The 15,005-nt window shown below is 38.3% G+C and overlaps 1 protein-coding gene across 4 annotated transcripts in view; it reads right to left on the bottom strand.

Moving 5' to 3' along the window:
- Nucleotides 1-15,005, bottom strand: part of cnc (cap-n-collar) — a 237,477-nt gene that overhangs the window by 161,670 nt on the left and 60,802 nt on the right. For 2 of the 4 annotated variants that reach the window (XM_065217073.1, XM_065217072.1), the window contains 2 exons: nt 4,773-4,943; nt 4,570-4,642 (listed from right to left, as the gene is read on the bottom strand). In XM_065217073.1, coding sequence (XP_065073145.1) covers nt 4,570-4,642; nt 4,773-4,943 — 244 coding nt within the window. Of the gene's footprint in view, nt 1-4,569; nt 4,643-4,772; nt 4,944-5,056; nt 5,260-15,005 lie in introns of those variants that run through there. The other 2 variants (XM_065217074.1, XM_065217075.1) reach the window with 2 other exon arrangements.

Below are 15,005 nucleotides of genomic sequence, written 5' to 3'. Positions count from 1 at the left end.
AAAAATCTTCGAAACGCCGGACGTAAATTCAATGTATCAGACATGGATAAATTGTGTAGATTCTGTGACATGAAAATTGGTCAAGGTTCTAAAATTAAGTATCCTACTCAAAAAGCCAGACATCAGGTATTGAATAACTTTTGAGATTGCAAATTTAACTAAAAAAATCTTGTGTCTTGGGGTTAGGATTGGAATCATTTCGGAAAATTATCACGATCTTGAACAAATTTTGGAAATACTGGGACATTGCTGATAAGCATATTACTAACGAATAGACTCTGGGATCTGGGAAAATATTTGAAAAACATTAATTTATGTAAGAAAATATTTAAAATATGCTTCAAAAACTATCAAATTTACCCTATTTTACGGTATCAAAAATATGTAATGGTTCCAATTTGATTGCCGGATATTTCCCGGTTAATTCCAGCTTTTTCCCGGTTCAGTGGGTACCCTGCTAATGGCAACATTACCTTTTAAATTTAAGTGATGTTGGAAGGCATATCAACTTAAAAAAAACTTAATTTAGAGTCACTGAATCGGAATTCGTCAATGATAAAATAACTAGTCGTCGTTTGATAAAATAACTAAAGCATTATGCCGTTTTGATAAAATAACTAGAGCATTATGCAGCCAAAACCATAAGGAATTTCTAGGAAAATTTCATGCATTCGACGTTACCATGAATCTTATTTATTGACCCTTCCAATGCACGGGACGATTCTGCCAACAATTAAAGAGTGATGAGATACACGTATTCCCAAATTTGCTACGAAGCTCATGCTATGAGATAGAGTCAAACAAAGTTGGTGTGAAGATACAAACTGAAAGAGGTGTGGCATATACAAATGTCGGAATTGACGCATTGTGAAACAGGTTCCGAAAGCCACGGAATATAAAAGCCAATATCTAATTGCAACAGAACATTTTCAGAATGTTGTGGACAATTAATAAAAGACCATATTAGCCAGAGTGACAATGTTCACCCGATGGTCCCAGCACAGGTTCCGGAATCCTCGGAGGAAGTGACCAATATCTGCGACAGAAACCAATCGTGTGACAAATCAAAGCGTTTTTGAAACTTATGAACTATTCATTGGTCAATTAAACTCTGACGGCAATGGAACGGGTTCTAGAAACCTCGGAGGAAGTAGTCCTTCTTTGAAAATAACAGAAAACATGCGACGTATTTAAACATTTCAGAATTGTGTGAACATTTCATCAGAGATTGTGCCAACTAACCAGACTGACAATGGTCACCCAATGGCTCCGGAACAAGATCTAAAAGCACTGAAAACAGTCGTGTCAAATCTTGTTTTGGGGTCAATTTATTGACAAACGTAGATTCGACAGCTTAACTTTTGGATGACCAGGTTTTGTCGAAAATTAGGATTCAAATATTAGTATTATTTAAACAATAGAAATGATGCGTCACTAAATTTCACCAACATAGGAACTTACATCCTGAGAGCGTTTGACGAGCAACATTTTGCATGTGTCGCACAAAACACACAAAAAGATAATGCGCTTTTCTCATTCAATTGCTTTGCACAGTCCTTTCCAACTTCTCTGGGAGGAATCAATTCACACAAAGAGCGATGGTCGAAATCACACTCTGTGTAGCATAGGGAGCAAACGGAATACAGCAGGCAGCTTAAGTATCCTTTGTAGTCTTGGCTTACCATGATAACTTGCGATGGGAGATGAAGAAGAGCACAGAAGAATGATATCTTTCGTATTCATAAAGCTCAAATATCCCAAATTCAGGACATTGAAATACTATAAATTTACCATGTTGCATGCTATTGCTATAAAAGTTTCATTAAATTAGTCTTTCTCTGTGGGTTTCTGGAATGATTTGTGAATTTCAAAGGCTGTGGGTGGTTGGCCTAAGGTTTTCGTATCCACCATAATTTGACTGCTATCTTGGTTATAGTATTTGGAGGTAAGCATTTTTTATTCAGTCGCTGGATATGCTGGATCAATTTTACCATTGTCTAGTGGCCTCACGACAGGATATCAAAAGCTGATATCATCAGAAATTTGAGAACTTAAGTAAAGGTGAGTCAAACACGTGGAAACGAAATCTGCGAGCAATCGGGCAGGATTTCGCATTGACAGACCCAAAGGCTCACGACGACTGATCAAAATAAATCAAATAAGTCCGGGGGCGACCCCCTAGCGGCGCCGGTGGTGTAGTGGTAAGCGTGATTACTTCTCACCCCAGCAGGCCTGGGTTCAATCCCAGTCGGCGCCGCTGGGATGTTCTGAGGCATAACATCTCTGATCACGCCTTCCTATCTAAGGAAGTTGGTCCCCGGTTCTTGAGTTGATGGGTCGATAGGTAGGGTCCAGGTGTGGGAGCTGCCTCCCTGGCGTCAATGGTATTGGATAAAGGGGCGACCACATACCAAAACCGATCGAAATGATTTTTTTTGTTTAAAAACATACTGTGCGACGTCCTATTGGTCTCTTTTGCCACGTCATGCCGGTAGAAAGTCTAACGTCTCTTTTACGGTCATTACAGAGTTGAAAGCCTTATTAATGAAGATCCAGAGGAGCTACTCCATCAACTTTATTTACTTACTTACTTAAATGATCTTTACATGTTGATGGTTTACATATTTGAGTTTCAAGTGACACAGATGTCTCTGTTCAGCTTTAGTAATTGAGCAAATGTGTATTTTTTTTACAATTTCTATACCTAGCTTAGCTCAGTCGGTAAAGCAAGAATCCCACTCCGGTGTAGAAATCTCCGGGTTGGAACATTTGGCGACTTCCCTGGGCATATAGTACGATTGTACTTGCTACACAATAATACTAATGCAAAAATGGTACAACCTGGGAAGCTCTCAATTACCAAATGTGGAAGTGCTCAAAGAACACTAAGTTAAGGGCCGGCGAAGAGAGACCGAGCAGACTTGTTTGGAGAATAACCACCTTGGTGGAATTGGTTTGTAGTTCAATGAGCTAGTCTAAACGGTAAAGTTTAGAGAACCATATAAATAAGTTCTGGGTACACAATGGGAATGTCCAATGCATCCTGAAATCAGAAATTACAAGTAAAAAACTTTAGTTGGAATCTAGAGACTTAAAATGTTAATTCAGAAAGCTCAATTTAGTAACATTAGAAAAATTGCAGTACATTTTACGGTAAAGGAGCAAGGATCATAAACCCAGAAGATGATTGCAAAGAAATTCGAGATAAAGCTCAGAAAACAAGCTATCTCTGACCTTGTCTGAGTAACTGTAGTTTCGAATTATTCAGAAATTTGTCAGATGTCAGAAGGTCAGATACGCTAACGCTTTTACGATTGTAGTTTAAAATCTATAAATTGTAGTGCGAGTCTATTGGGCAACCACAGAAGGTTTCGGTTCAAGTCTATAGAATTTAACTACTTTCATCTTAGAAATCATCTTAACCCGTCTACAAAGTCCTCCGGAACTCGTCAGCGACTGGTGTTCTTTCGATAAGATTTTTTTATTGCTACGAAATTATGAATCAGATCTAAGAATCTATTCAGTTATTGTAAAAGCACTACTCTCTGAGTTCTAATACACATCGTAAAGCAACTAATACACATCGCAAAGCAAGTAGGTAACTAACGTTCAAATGTAAATCCACCGCTTCAAAACTACAACCAATATTGGCAATCAAGCAGTAAAACCCTCCACTCGGCTGCGAGTCATTGGCTCAAGATTCCTATCAAAACAGCTTCTCGCACCACTTTTCCTGAGCCCAGACTGCACTCATCGGGGATCCCTCCCTGGGTGGTGTGGCACATACTGGCAGCCCACGGCATTGGTAGGCTAGCTGGTGGTCGCACATATCACCATCAATCCCTCGAATTATAGCATATTTAAACGATCCACACTCGCCGCCACAGGCTGGAATTGACCGCGGAATGGGCGCGTTGTTCTTCCCCTACCCTTCCTGCTATGAGTTGCCGCGATAGGTGCCAGCAGTCAGCCAGCTATCCTTCCTTAATTGCATGTCTTAGACGGCAAGATATCACATGCTTTAACTCCACGGTTTGTATATAAATCTGGCTGCTTGCTATGTGTGTACGAGCAAAAGCATTTATAAAATGTGAAATAACCTTGTCATGATTTGATTATTTTTCAAATGTGAAGAAACTTTTACCCCCATAATTCATCACCGTCCCGAGGAGCAGCCAGCAGTCGGCGGCAAGAGCCAAGAGAAAGAGCCCTCTTGCCGGCCTGGGTGCCCGGCTACATTCTCCTAAAAGATAGATGGTGCGCAATAAGAATTGGCATCGGTATCACGCGGTGAAGTTTTGATTGGATCGCTCACTCGAAGGATATATGGGAAAGTTTTCCGTTCATGTTGTGCCGTAGCAGCGGTATACAGCGCGGCAGGGACGACGGTGTCTATAGAAAGCTTTTTGATTACTTGATGAGAGAAATAATATCCGATAACAATAGGATATTAACGATGGCAAAAGTTGCGGCATTCGCTTCCTAGAGTTTAGCGATTTTCCCAATCGATTTCTGAAGCATCAAACTCCCGTGGAACAAGTAGATCTAGTACAGGACAAATCCACCTACCTGTTTCGATATCGACCGTATAGGACAGTCCAGCCCAGGGATTCTCTTCCGGTTGCTTCTCGTCATCCTTTTTCTACCAATCAATCCACGTCGTGCCGAAAATGAAAGGAAAACAAACAAATCCAGTTAATACGATCGTCTCTTCAAACAATCCCATACCTATTTCACAACAAGATGGCCCATTACGAGGCGCACTCACTCACCTTATCATCATCATTTTTTATTTCCAGCAGCACTTTGAGTTTTTCCAGATCATCTGAACTATCGGCGCCACCTTTGGTTCCGACACCCATTCCGGCGCCCACTGTCGGGGGTGTCAGGGTGAATCCAAGGTCTACATCCTGCTTCCAGAGCACCTCGATCAGGTCCATCTCCTGAAAAAAACGAAAGCAAACACACAATTAGTTTAGTATTTAGTGCGCCAGAAAAGGTCACAATCGAGAACAAAAATAATGGATGACGTAGGATTCTAAACTTCACAGAGAACCTGTCGATTGTGCCTCATCGTGCTCAATGGATGAAGTGTTCCTTCCGCTCGTTTACCGAAACTTGATTAAATCACAAATTATCCTAATCGCTTATCAGCTTGACTTTTGATAGCCGAATATGTAGATGGGAGCAGTCGATCTCTTTTCTTCGTTCGTGTCTGATTCACGCGGCACTAACGAATGTTGGGTGTTGAAACAAATAAGGTAGTGCTGATATCTCGGTTGGGCAGCGGGACAGGTTTACAAAAACAATTAAAACTGCGACTGGCTCTGATAAGAGCTGCGTTATCATTACTGGTCTCGTATAGCTCTTCTCGCCGAGGCGCACTGACATAGTGGCGCGAGCTGATAAGCGAACAACTTCGGCCGAATACGGGTATACCAGGTTGTGATTGCGTGGGATATTGTTTAGAATGTTGTTTACAAACGGTGGATGGACGTAAATTACTTTCGTGCAAGATGGTTTAGGGCACTGCTTTCGGGGATGAATCCTAGTTGAGTCCAAGATTACACACTTAGAAAATTTGATGATAGTTTAGGCACAGACAAACAGACGTAGCTCTTCATTGTGTATCTTCGTTCACGCATTTAACGGTAGATTTGAATATTATCAGTTCCGCGAACTACTCGCCGCAGCGCTAGCATCAGATCACTTTGACGTTCCTATACATTCTATAGAACTTTTATGCAATATTGTTTGCGAGTTAGCGAGCAAGCTTGTTTTCCGCGAGAAGCCCGAGAGATGTCGTTACTGAGGTCCTATGTTTTGATATACTATGTTCTCAAGAAAAACTTTTTCAAAGAGTTACGTCTGTTTGTCTGTGGTTTAGGTGCTCTGAGACTGATATATACGTGCGTTACTTTTGACATAAAATTGAGTCATAATAGACGCGAAATTCAGCTCAATAAAACGTACTTTCGAACTTTTCAGTCTCGGAGCACTTAATTTTACATGACATGTTTGTTTACGTCTCATCATTTATGTCAAATATGGATTCCGTCACGTGTAAGATTAGGTATTTCTAAGTGTGTGTGTACTAAACAAACAGCATTAGCTGGCGATATGTTACCGCCACTTACAATTATCACTCGTGATCTATATAGGTAAATCCTCAAAAAATCCAAATCACTTTAGGTACATACAATTATCTTTATTTGAGTAGAAGTGTTTTTAAATCGAAGCGATTTGTTTGCGGATCACAATTTTCAGTGAGCATTTTAATAAAAATTGTGATTAATTTCTGATTTATTTATTTATTTATTTCCTTGATCTCCAGATTGAGAGGCTTGGCTTAAATTACATCTTGCAAACCTATCTAGTAAATTCTAGTAAGGTCTGTATCTGCAATAATCCGGACACATCAAAACTTAAGTAAAACATAAATGTCGCATTACATTTCAATCGTAGCTGTTTATTTCAGATTCATGGGATATGATTTAAACATTCACGAGGTCAAAACATAGTTATTCGGTATTTGCATAAAATTTTCGAACTTTGCGCTCAACTCCATTAATTAGGGTTTGTACAGACTCCTCAGATACCGTGGTGGCAGCCGTCTTTGTCTAAATTTGTTGGAAGTGTTTGATATTTGAACATCTCTCGATTGAACGTAGCTCTGGACAATTTTGCAGATTTGCGGTTTTTGGTACAATAATCACTTCATTTGCTTCGTACCACTCCATCACAGTTTTAGCATAATGACATGATGTCAAATCGGGCCAGAACAAAGGGTCTTCTTTGTGGCTTTTGATGAAAGGTAGCAATCGCTTCTGCAGGCACTCTTTCTAGTAGATCTCCTTGTTGATTGTGATTGATTTACTCTTTCGTGCAAGTTGCTTGCCAAAGAATGTATTTTTTGGGATGCCTTCTTCGTCCTGAAATACTCAGCTGTAGCATTTTTGGCCATAGCAGAATAGAAAGCCAGCCTTGGAAGCTGCTTGAAATCCTCCAGAACATACGTTTCATCGTCCATAACAATGCATGAAAACTTCGTCAAATATTCGCAGTACAAGCGTCGAACCCGTGATTTTTCTATTATGTTTGTCGTTGCGATTTGGACCTGTTTTTACTTTAAACGATTTCAGCCCCAAACGCTGTTTTGATTTTTAGAAAAAACCAGGTGACATTCCTATTTTACGAGCCACCGTTCGAACAGAGAGATTCGGGTCTTCCTTCAATATCCTCTCCACCTTTCGGTCTACGACAGGATCAGCACGTCCAATGTTTTTATCACTTCTCGGTTTCCTCTCGTCCGTCAAACGTTCCGAAAATACTTTGAGCACACCGTGAACAGTGAAGAAGTCAGAATTTGCATTACGTCCGTACTAAATCCGCTCGCGCAAGTGTTTTCATTCGTCGACATCTTTAACAGTAAACATGGAATGTATCGTCATAATCTTTTTCATCAATGACTCCCAGCTATACCTCAGCGAAATGTTTCACTCCTACGTGATTTTAAAAGTCACAGGGTTACATTTTTGTTATGATTACTGCTAACTCGACCACACGGTTGTTAAATAATGTTTTAATTCTCTGCTCGGGTACTCATTATGCTAAATAAAATTTCCTGAGTTTTTGGTTTGCTATAGGACTTCAACGGTAAATTTTAAGGCTAAAAAAATTGTTTTTCAAACGTTAAAAATATACTATTTTGGGTAAAACAGTCACTCAAGCGTTTCTACTTATTACTGGTATTGAGTATGCAACTTTAGTGAGTAAAATAATGATAATAGTGATGAAATAGTGACTTAAAAATAATAATAAAGTTACCAATAGTGACAGTTAAAGCCATCTACTTCGAGAAATTTGAAAAACACAACCCATCATCAGTATTTTTCATGCTTCTTTAAAATAAATCAAATGGTTTAAGGATCCCATAAATCAAGAACAAAACATGTGAAAAGGGCATACAAGCCTTTTGTTAACAAACCTTCTTGTTCCCTTTCCTCGCCACCCACAGTACACCAACGTAAACCATTACTTCACCGGGTAGGGTGTCTTTTCCCGATGATGTTGTTGGTTTGCGTGGGTGACCCTCAGTTGGTGAGAAAATGGCCTACAAAGATATGTTTACAAAATAGCTTGTAATCCCTTTTCACATGAAAGATCTGTATTAATTGAATAAGTAAGCGTACGGTTCAATTCTAACCTCCATTTCCTCCCTCTGCACTCGATTTTCTAACTCAATATTTTAAAACAAACAAACAATATGATAAGGCTGGGTCATTTGGCCTAAATTCCAACATATGTTCGAAAAAATATTAAACACAATGTTTCACAATGTTGCGGTTCCAAGTTGCGTCTTACTTTCATTTAAGATTTTCATAATTTTATGCTTTACCTTAAACTATCTACATTGTGACAAATATATTCGGTAGCTTTTTAAAGAAGAATACAGAATACCATGGCATATTTTGTTATTGGTACCATAAATCTCGAACTCAATTAAACTCGAAAGAACTGCTGATGTTAGAAGAAAGAAAAATACTTAAAAATTTCAATCTTAATTGGAAAATTTTCCAAGATGGAAAGATCGTGGATATAGAGAATCTTGCATGCTTGAAAAATCGAGACTCTGAGACAAACAAATTAAAAAAAATGTGTGCGGCCTGCAATAATTTTTGATATTTTATACATATATAATGTAAGTTCACAGTCCTAAAAAAAAATGCTTCTGAAACATGGTATACATTTTTTGATCTTAAAGATGGATTTTTTTCAAAAATCTGGTCATGGGAATTTTTCTGATTCTGGATTTAAAATATTGTTCCAATCCCGAGCAAAGTCTAGCATCAATATTACAACAAATTGAAATCAAATTTTGATATATTAACATAAAACTGAAATCATAGGGGAAATAGCTCTAATCTTGGCCTATGGATCTAAGATTGGGCCCATCGTTTTATCTAGATGAACTCGGTACTAATGGATATTTTTAATAGCTATTGAAAATTTAGTCAATTGCTGAATTTATGTATGGGCCCAAATTAGGGGCATTTAGGCCGACATCACATCCATTTCCCCTAATTTGATTTCAGTTAACGCGATTGAAAAATTTTCATTTTCATTTTCATTTTGCAGCGTTTGGTGGGGCAATGGGAGCGCAAGTCAATCCAAAGCCGAGGATAAAGGACGGGTAATGGCTGAATAGTCTATGCGGACCACTTGAACGCCATGGGACAAGGAAGGGATTGAAGAGGTCGGTTATTGACCGGCATAGTGATGCTAAATGTAAAGAAACCGAAAATCCATCTCCCACTGATTCATCCTTTCACATATATACCAAATTGATATTTTAAAGCAATAATCAAAATACACTGAAGTCTTTTTTTACACGGTTTTTTTTACGCGGTTTTTTTTTACACGGTTTTTTTACACGGTTTTCCACGATTTACACGGTACGTTTTTAACGATTTCTCGACAACGATACAACCTATCGACTTGATTCCAATCACATTATCCGTTTCAAGCTATAGGTAATCGAATGGCATACTTAAAAAAAAATCACAATTTTTGGTGTAAATACAGAAATTTTAAAAATATGTCTATATGGACCATATCATGCTTTAATTACAAATGACATCAAAATCCGATTTTTTTAAAACATTTAAGCATGCGAAAAATCAAAATCTCGTTGGTTTTTTTACACGGTTTTTTTTTTTACACGGTACGTATCCCCCGTGTAATAAAAGACCTGAGTGTAAACAGACAATACATGAAAAGGCTAGTTTCCAGTTGCTTTAAGGTTCAATTTACTTTGATGCTTTTTGAAAAATTTCAAAAGCAGTTTTTTCCGACGCATTATTTCAGATTGCAAAAAGCTCGCACTATTCGATTCCTTTTGATATTTTACACAAAATGACGCGAGCTTTTTGCAATCTAAAATAATGCGTCGGAAAAAACTGCTTTTGAAATTTTCCAAACAGCATCAAAGTAAATTGAACCTTAAAGGCTAGTTGCCTCCCTAAGCGGACCCTCCGCATCCTAACTCTTCTATTAATCCACTTAATGCTACTAGGCTGTCTAAATTTTCTTATTTAAGTTCGTTTGATGATTATGATATGTCTACTTTAATAAATAATTGAAATCTCTAATCTACCTACCATGCTTTATTAAGTACCTGCACTTGTGAATGTAATCTAAAATTCAACGTGTTTCAAGTTGTTTTTGACTTTGACCTATATTTAATATATATTAGTTCGTCCCAGGTGACACCTTCAAGTGACTAAAATGCTTCACTAGTTTTCTAGCTGATTTTTAAATTACATAGGGTATATGCTTCAACTACGCTCACACGTTTCCACTATGTCGCACCACAAAAATACGTATGGGTATGTCACAATAGAAGCACGCCACAGTGGAAGTCACATATGAAGCACATATAAGATTAGTCGCAATACCATGTACAAAAATGGTGTTTAACATTGTTCCCTGAGTAATACCTCAATGAAAACAACAACGAAAGCTTGTCACGCAAGTAGAAGGAGCACTGTTGGGCACTTTCTGAAATATTTCAATAGTATAATTCCCTTGCAAACCCAAATAAATCTATCTGTGTACAAATAAATAAAATAAGAGTGATTTGCGGCCAGTACCACACCCAATGTCAGTGCCTATACGTAAGCGTACTACAACGCGGCTTTCAAATAAAGGAGTAACAAGTGTGATACTATCACTTCAGGCTAGAACTTTGGTTCTCTTATGCAATGGTTCATCAGAGAGGGGAAGGTCAGTAATCCTCATCGCATGCTCATGACACTATTTTGTCACGGCATGAGCCAACGATGCCGGACCTAAACCAACCGTCTCCAACGCTCCACTATGAAGCATAAGATTAGGCCCACCCATCAACGTCCAGGTTAAAAAAACTAGCCAAGGGGAGGGCAGGACAGCATCAAATTTAGTTTTAAATTTTTTTTTGCAGACTTTACTCGGGAAGCTATCGGGTTTAAAAGATTTTCCAAAATAATGGTCTTAAAAAAATAATGTCTAGTGCTTGAACAACTTTTCGACATCCTAGGATTGAAAAACTTTAAAGATCATGAAGCATAAACCCAGGATATAGTGATATGATGTTCTTGTATTCGAGAATCTTGTAAATTTCTCAATGTCCGGAATGATGGTCTTAGAACTCACATTTTATAAGTCCTGAAAAAAACGCTTCTAATCTTGAAGATTTTTCTTAATCCAGAACCAAGAGAATTTAAGCATGAGACATTAAATAAAATAAAAATCAAAGTCTCAGAATTTTCATTACCTTCTGTGATTTCAATACACTTTCTATGTTTGAATCAACTTGGAATTTTATACAGTATTTTTTTAGACCTGTCACAAGAATTTCCTTAGAATCAACTTAAAATTTCATCAGAGTTCATCTGAGGTATTTATTCCTTTACAATTTGCTCCATAATACTCATGAATTCTCTATAGAACGCTCTTTGATTTACCCTGCAAGTCTCATAATTGATGATTGACTTCCTTTATTTAGGAGATTTTGAAGTCTCATAAAATTCTTAAGAATTTTCGCTGTTTTATCTAAGAGTTCCACAAAGAATTCTTCTGAAATAATCGCTCCTCAATATTCACTTAGTATTCTTCCTGAATTCCCACGGAATAATTTTTGGAATTCCCTCTATATTCCGCTCAGAATTCTTTTGGAGTGGTTCCATGAATTCCTTGAAACTCTTCTTTGAGGTCTCTAAAGATGATTACAGGAACAACCTTGAAAATCTCTCAAGTATTCCTTTTAAATTTACATCAAAACTTCGTTGGAAATTTCCTTGAAACTTTCCTCAAAACTTCTTTCAAATAGGAGTATTGTTCTTTTGGAATTTTAATTGAATTCTTTTCCCTTTGGATTCTCCTTCTTCACTTGGAATTCTCCTTACAAATCCTTTAGAAAAGTCTCCTCAAAATTAGTTTGTAGTTTTAGTCATAGTTCTATTTGAATTATCTTTGCAATTGCCTTGGAATGCTCCACAGAATTCTCCTGTGATGTGATGTGATGTGAATGGAACCCACCATCAGTGCATGGATTACCGGCTTGGGATAAAAGATAATCGGCTGTAGCCGATTGCTGGATCCAAGTGAAGGTATCCAAGTATCAGGACCAGCAACTTGCTCCACAGAATTCTCCTCTATAATTACTCAGGATTCCTTTGGAATTCTACTCAGGACTACCTTGGAATTTTCCTTACGTTTCACTTGGATTTCATTAGGTCCAAGATTTCAAAAAATAGTCGAAGTTTTAAATCTGTAGAAATTATCTGTTTCACAACCTTAAAAAACACAATTCAAGCCCAAGGATTTATATTGTTACTGAAGATAAATCCACTGCAAAAGTAACTATCGAGGAAGATAAAGTTGGTTGTATTATAATACATTCCTGAGAAGGTTCTCTGGCGTAATATGACCAGATACTATAAAACTCTTTGAAGATTTCAGGGTTTCCAGGTTTTTTCCAGGTAGTAGACACCCTGCAGTAAAAGTAGTTCTAAACGGTCAAAGAGTGCCATTTTGATGATCCAAACATCGCCTAAAATGCATTTATTGCACTTCCATTATACCACAAAAAAGCATTCTAAACGCACCCAAAACCCGGAATTTGCATTATGTACACCCACGGGACAGTCCAATGCTGCCTACTAGTTGCATTAAAAGTGGTTCTGAACGGTCAAAGAATGCCATTTTGATGCTGACGGTTATGTTGGACGAGTTTTAATTCTCGAGAAATTTTCAAAATATAGTTAATGTTTACGTTGCGACATAAGGCTCTTATCAACTATCACTGTTGATTTTTATAGATTTGAATTGAATAGAGATGATGAACCATGTTAAATATTTACACGGCGTAGTGGTTAGCATCCATGCCTCTCACACTAAAGGTCACTAGTTCAAATCTCCTCTTCGGAAAAGTAACTATAATACAAAAAGAAAAAAATATACTTCAAAGCGCTTTTTGTAAACAAATGTAAGCACTGATGGTCAGTTAATTCAAGTCATATTTCCCAAATAATTATTCCTCCCATTTAAGTCACAAGTCACTAATTTCATATTTATAAAACTTCACTGAGCTTCACTAACCATATTCTACGATTTTTGTTAAATTTTAATTCAAACGAATAGATTAAATGCAGAACATATTAACATTCGATATTAGATTTTACTAAAGGGTGTCCACGATGAAATTGCCACACACAAAATTGATTCGCAAAATTCGAGTTTTCATCCGATCGCCGATAATCGCCCAGTACTTCTCGATGGGGCGGAGCTCCGGAGTGTTGGGAGGGTTGAACATTTTCGGCACGAAATTGACCTTATTGTCCGCATACCACTTCAGCACGTCCTTGGAGTAGTGGCATGAGGCCAAATCCGGCCAGAAGATTGTTGGGACGTTGTGGGCCTTCAGGAGAGGAAGCAGCCGCTTCTGGAGGCACTCTTTTATGTACACCTGTCCGTTCATCGTGTCCTGGGTCACGAAAGGTGCACTCCGCTTCCCGCACGTGCAGATGGCTTGCCAAACCAGGAATTTCTTCGCAAATTTGGACATCTTCTGAGTGCGGACATGCTCCGGAACGCTGAACTTATCCTTGGCCGTGAAAAACAGGTTGCCGGGGATCTGTTTGAAGTCGGCCTTCACATATGTTTCGTCGTCCATGATGCAGCATTCAACTTTCGTCAGCATGTTGAGGTACAACTTCCTGGCACGGGTTTTGGCGGACTTGTTCTGCTTCTCGTCGCGATTAGGGGCCTTTTGTACCTTGAACGTTCGAAGCCCAGCCTTAGTTTTGGCCTTCTGGACAAAACTTAGGCTTAGGTGCAGCTTCTTAGCCACATCCCTAACGGAGGCGTTCGGATTTCGGTTGAAGGCCCCAACTACGCGGTTGTGATTTTTGGTGTTGTACGGAATACTTTTTCCTTCACTTCTGGGTTTCCAATCGGTGGTCAACCGTTCCTCAAACCGCTTAATCACTCGCGATACCGTGGAATTCGCGATTCCCAACGTTTTAGCGATGGAACGATGCGAGAGATCCTTGTTCTCGTGATAAATGCGCAAGATTTTATCACGCACGAGCTGTTCTTTCGACTCCATTTCCGCGAGTTTTGATCACAGGACTTTAAAACTTGCAGGATGTAAATAATGGACTATGAACTAAATCCACCCAAATTTTCATTAAATTCTACCCAACGGTTAAAAAGTTAGAGCAATTTCATAGTGTGGCAATTTCATCGTGGACACCCTTTAAGGGATTAGTATTTTGTGTTATATTAATAATTCGAAATGGGCTGTAGGACAAACGGTTGGATAGACAATATATCGAAGCGATAAAAGGTCTAATGGACAAAACATCTAAGGGATAAAAGGTTGAAATGGACAATGGTCTTATAAACAAAAGTTCGAATGAAATAAAAAGAGAAAAAAAGCTCGAACGCTCAAAAGGCTGAACAAAACAAATAGTCAAATCACTTCTAGTGCCTTAGTGGATCAAAAAATAAAAAATAAAGAATCAAAAGTCGCAAAGGCAATATACTGAGTAAATCCAGTAAATCAAGCTCTGAAGTTGACCGATAAAATTTAAAATGAACCCATGATCGCGCACGGGCAGAACTTCCCTACGTTGTGTGAATAGATGGTGAAAATAAAACACGGTCGTTTATCGGGTCATCCTGCCATGGCAGAGGCATGCGAACTATTGAATTTATTTGCAATCTTTACAATAGAACGGTAGGCATGATAACACTACGCTTGCGGCACTTGTGTGTTGATATGAGTATTTGGGTAGGGTAGTTGCACACGTTTTGTACAAACAACCCATAAGTCTTACATTAGGTGTCAGGCTGTAACGCCTTTAAAGATATCCCTGAAGATTAACCATGTTTATTCGTGAAATCTCTATATATGATCCATAGACTTCTGGCATGAGACCTCTAAGCTTAGATAAGAAACT

Source organism: Ochlerotatus camptorhynchus, unplaced genomic scaffold, assembly GCF_037179485.1.
Source record: "Ochlerotatus camptorhynchus isolate MF236.1 unplaced genomic scaffold, CSIRO-AGI_Acam_v1.1 ptg000070l, whole genome shotgun sequence".
In the NCBI taxonomy this organism is placed as follows: domain Eukaryota; kingdom Metazoa; phylum Arthropoda; class Insecta; order Diptera; family Culicidae; genus Ochlerotatus; species Ochlerotatus camptorhynchus.
Note: the sequence above shows the minus strand (reverse complement) of the source record. Positions and strands in the feature narration are given on the sequence as shown.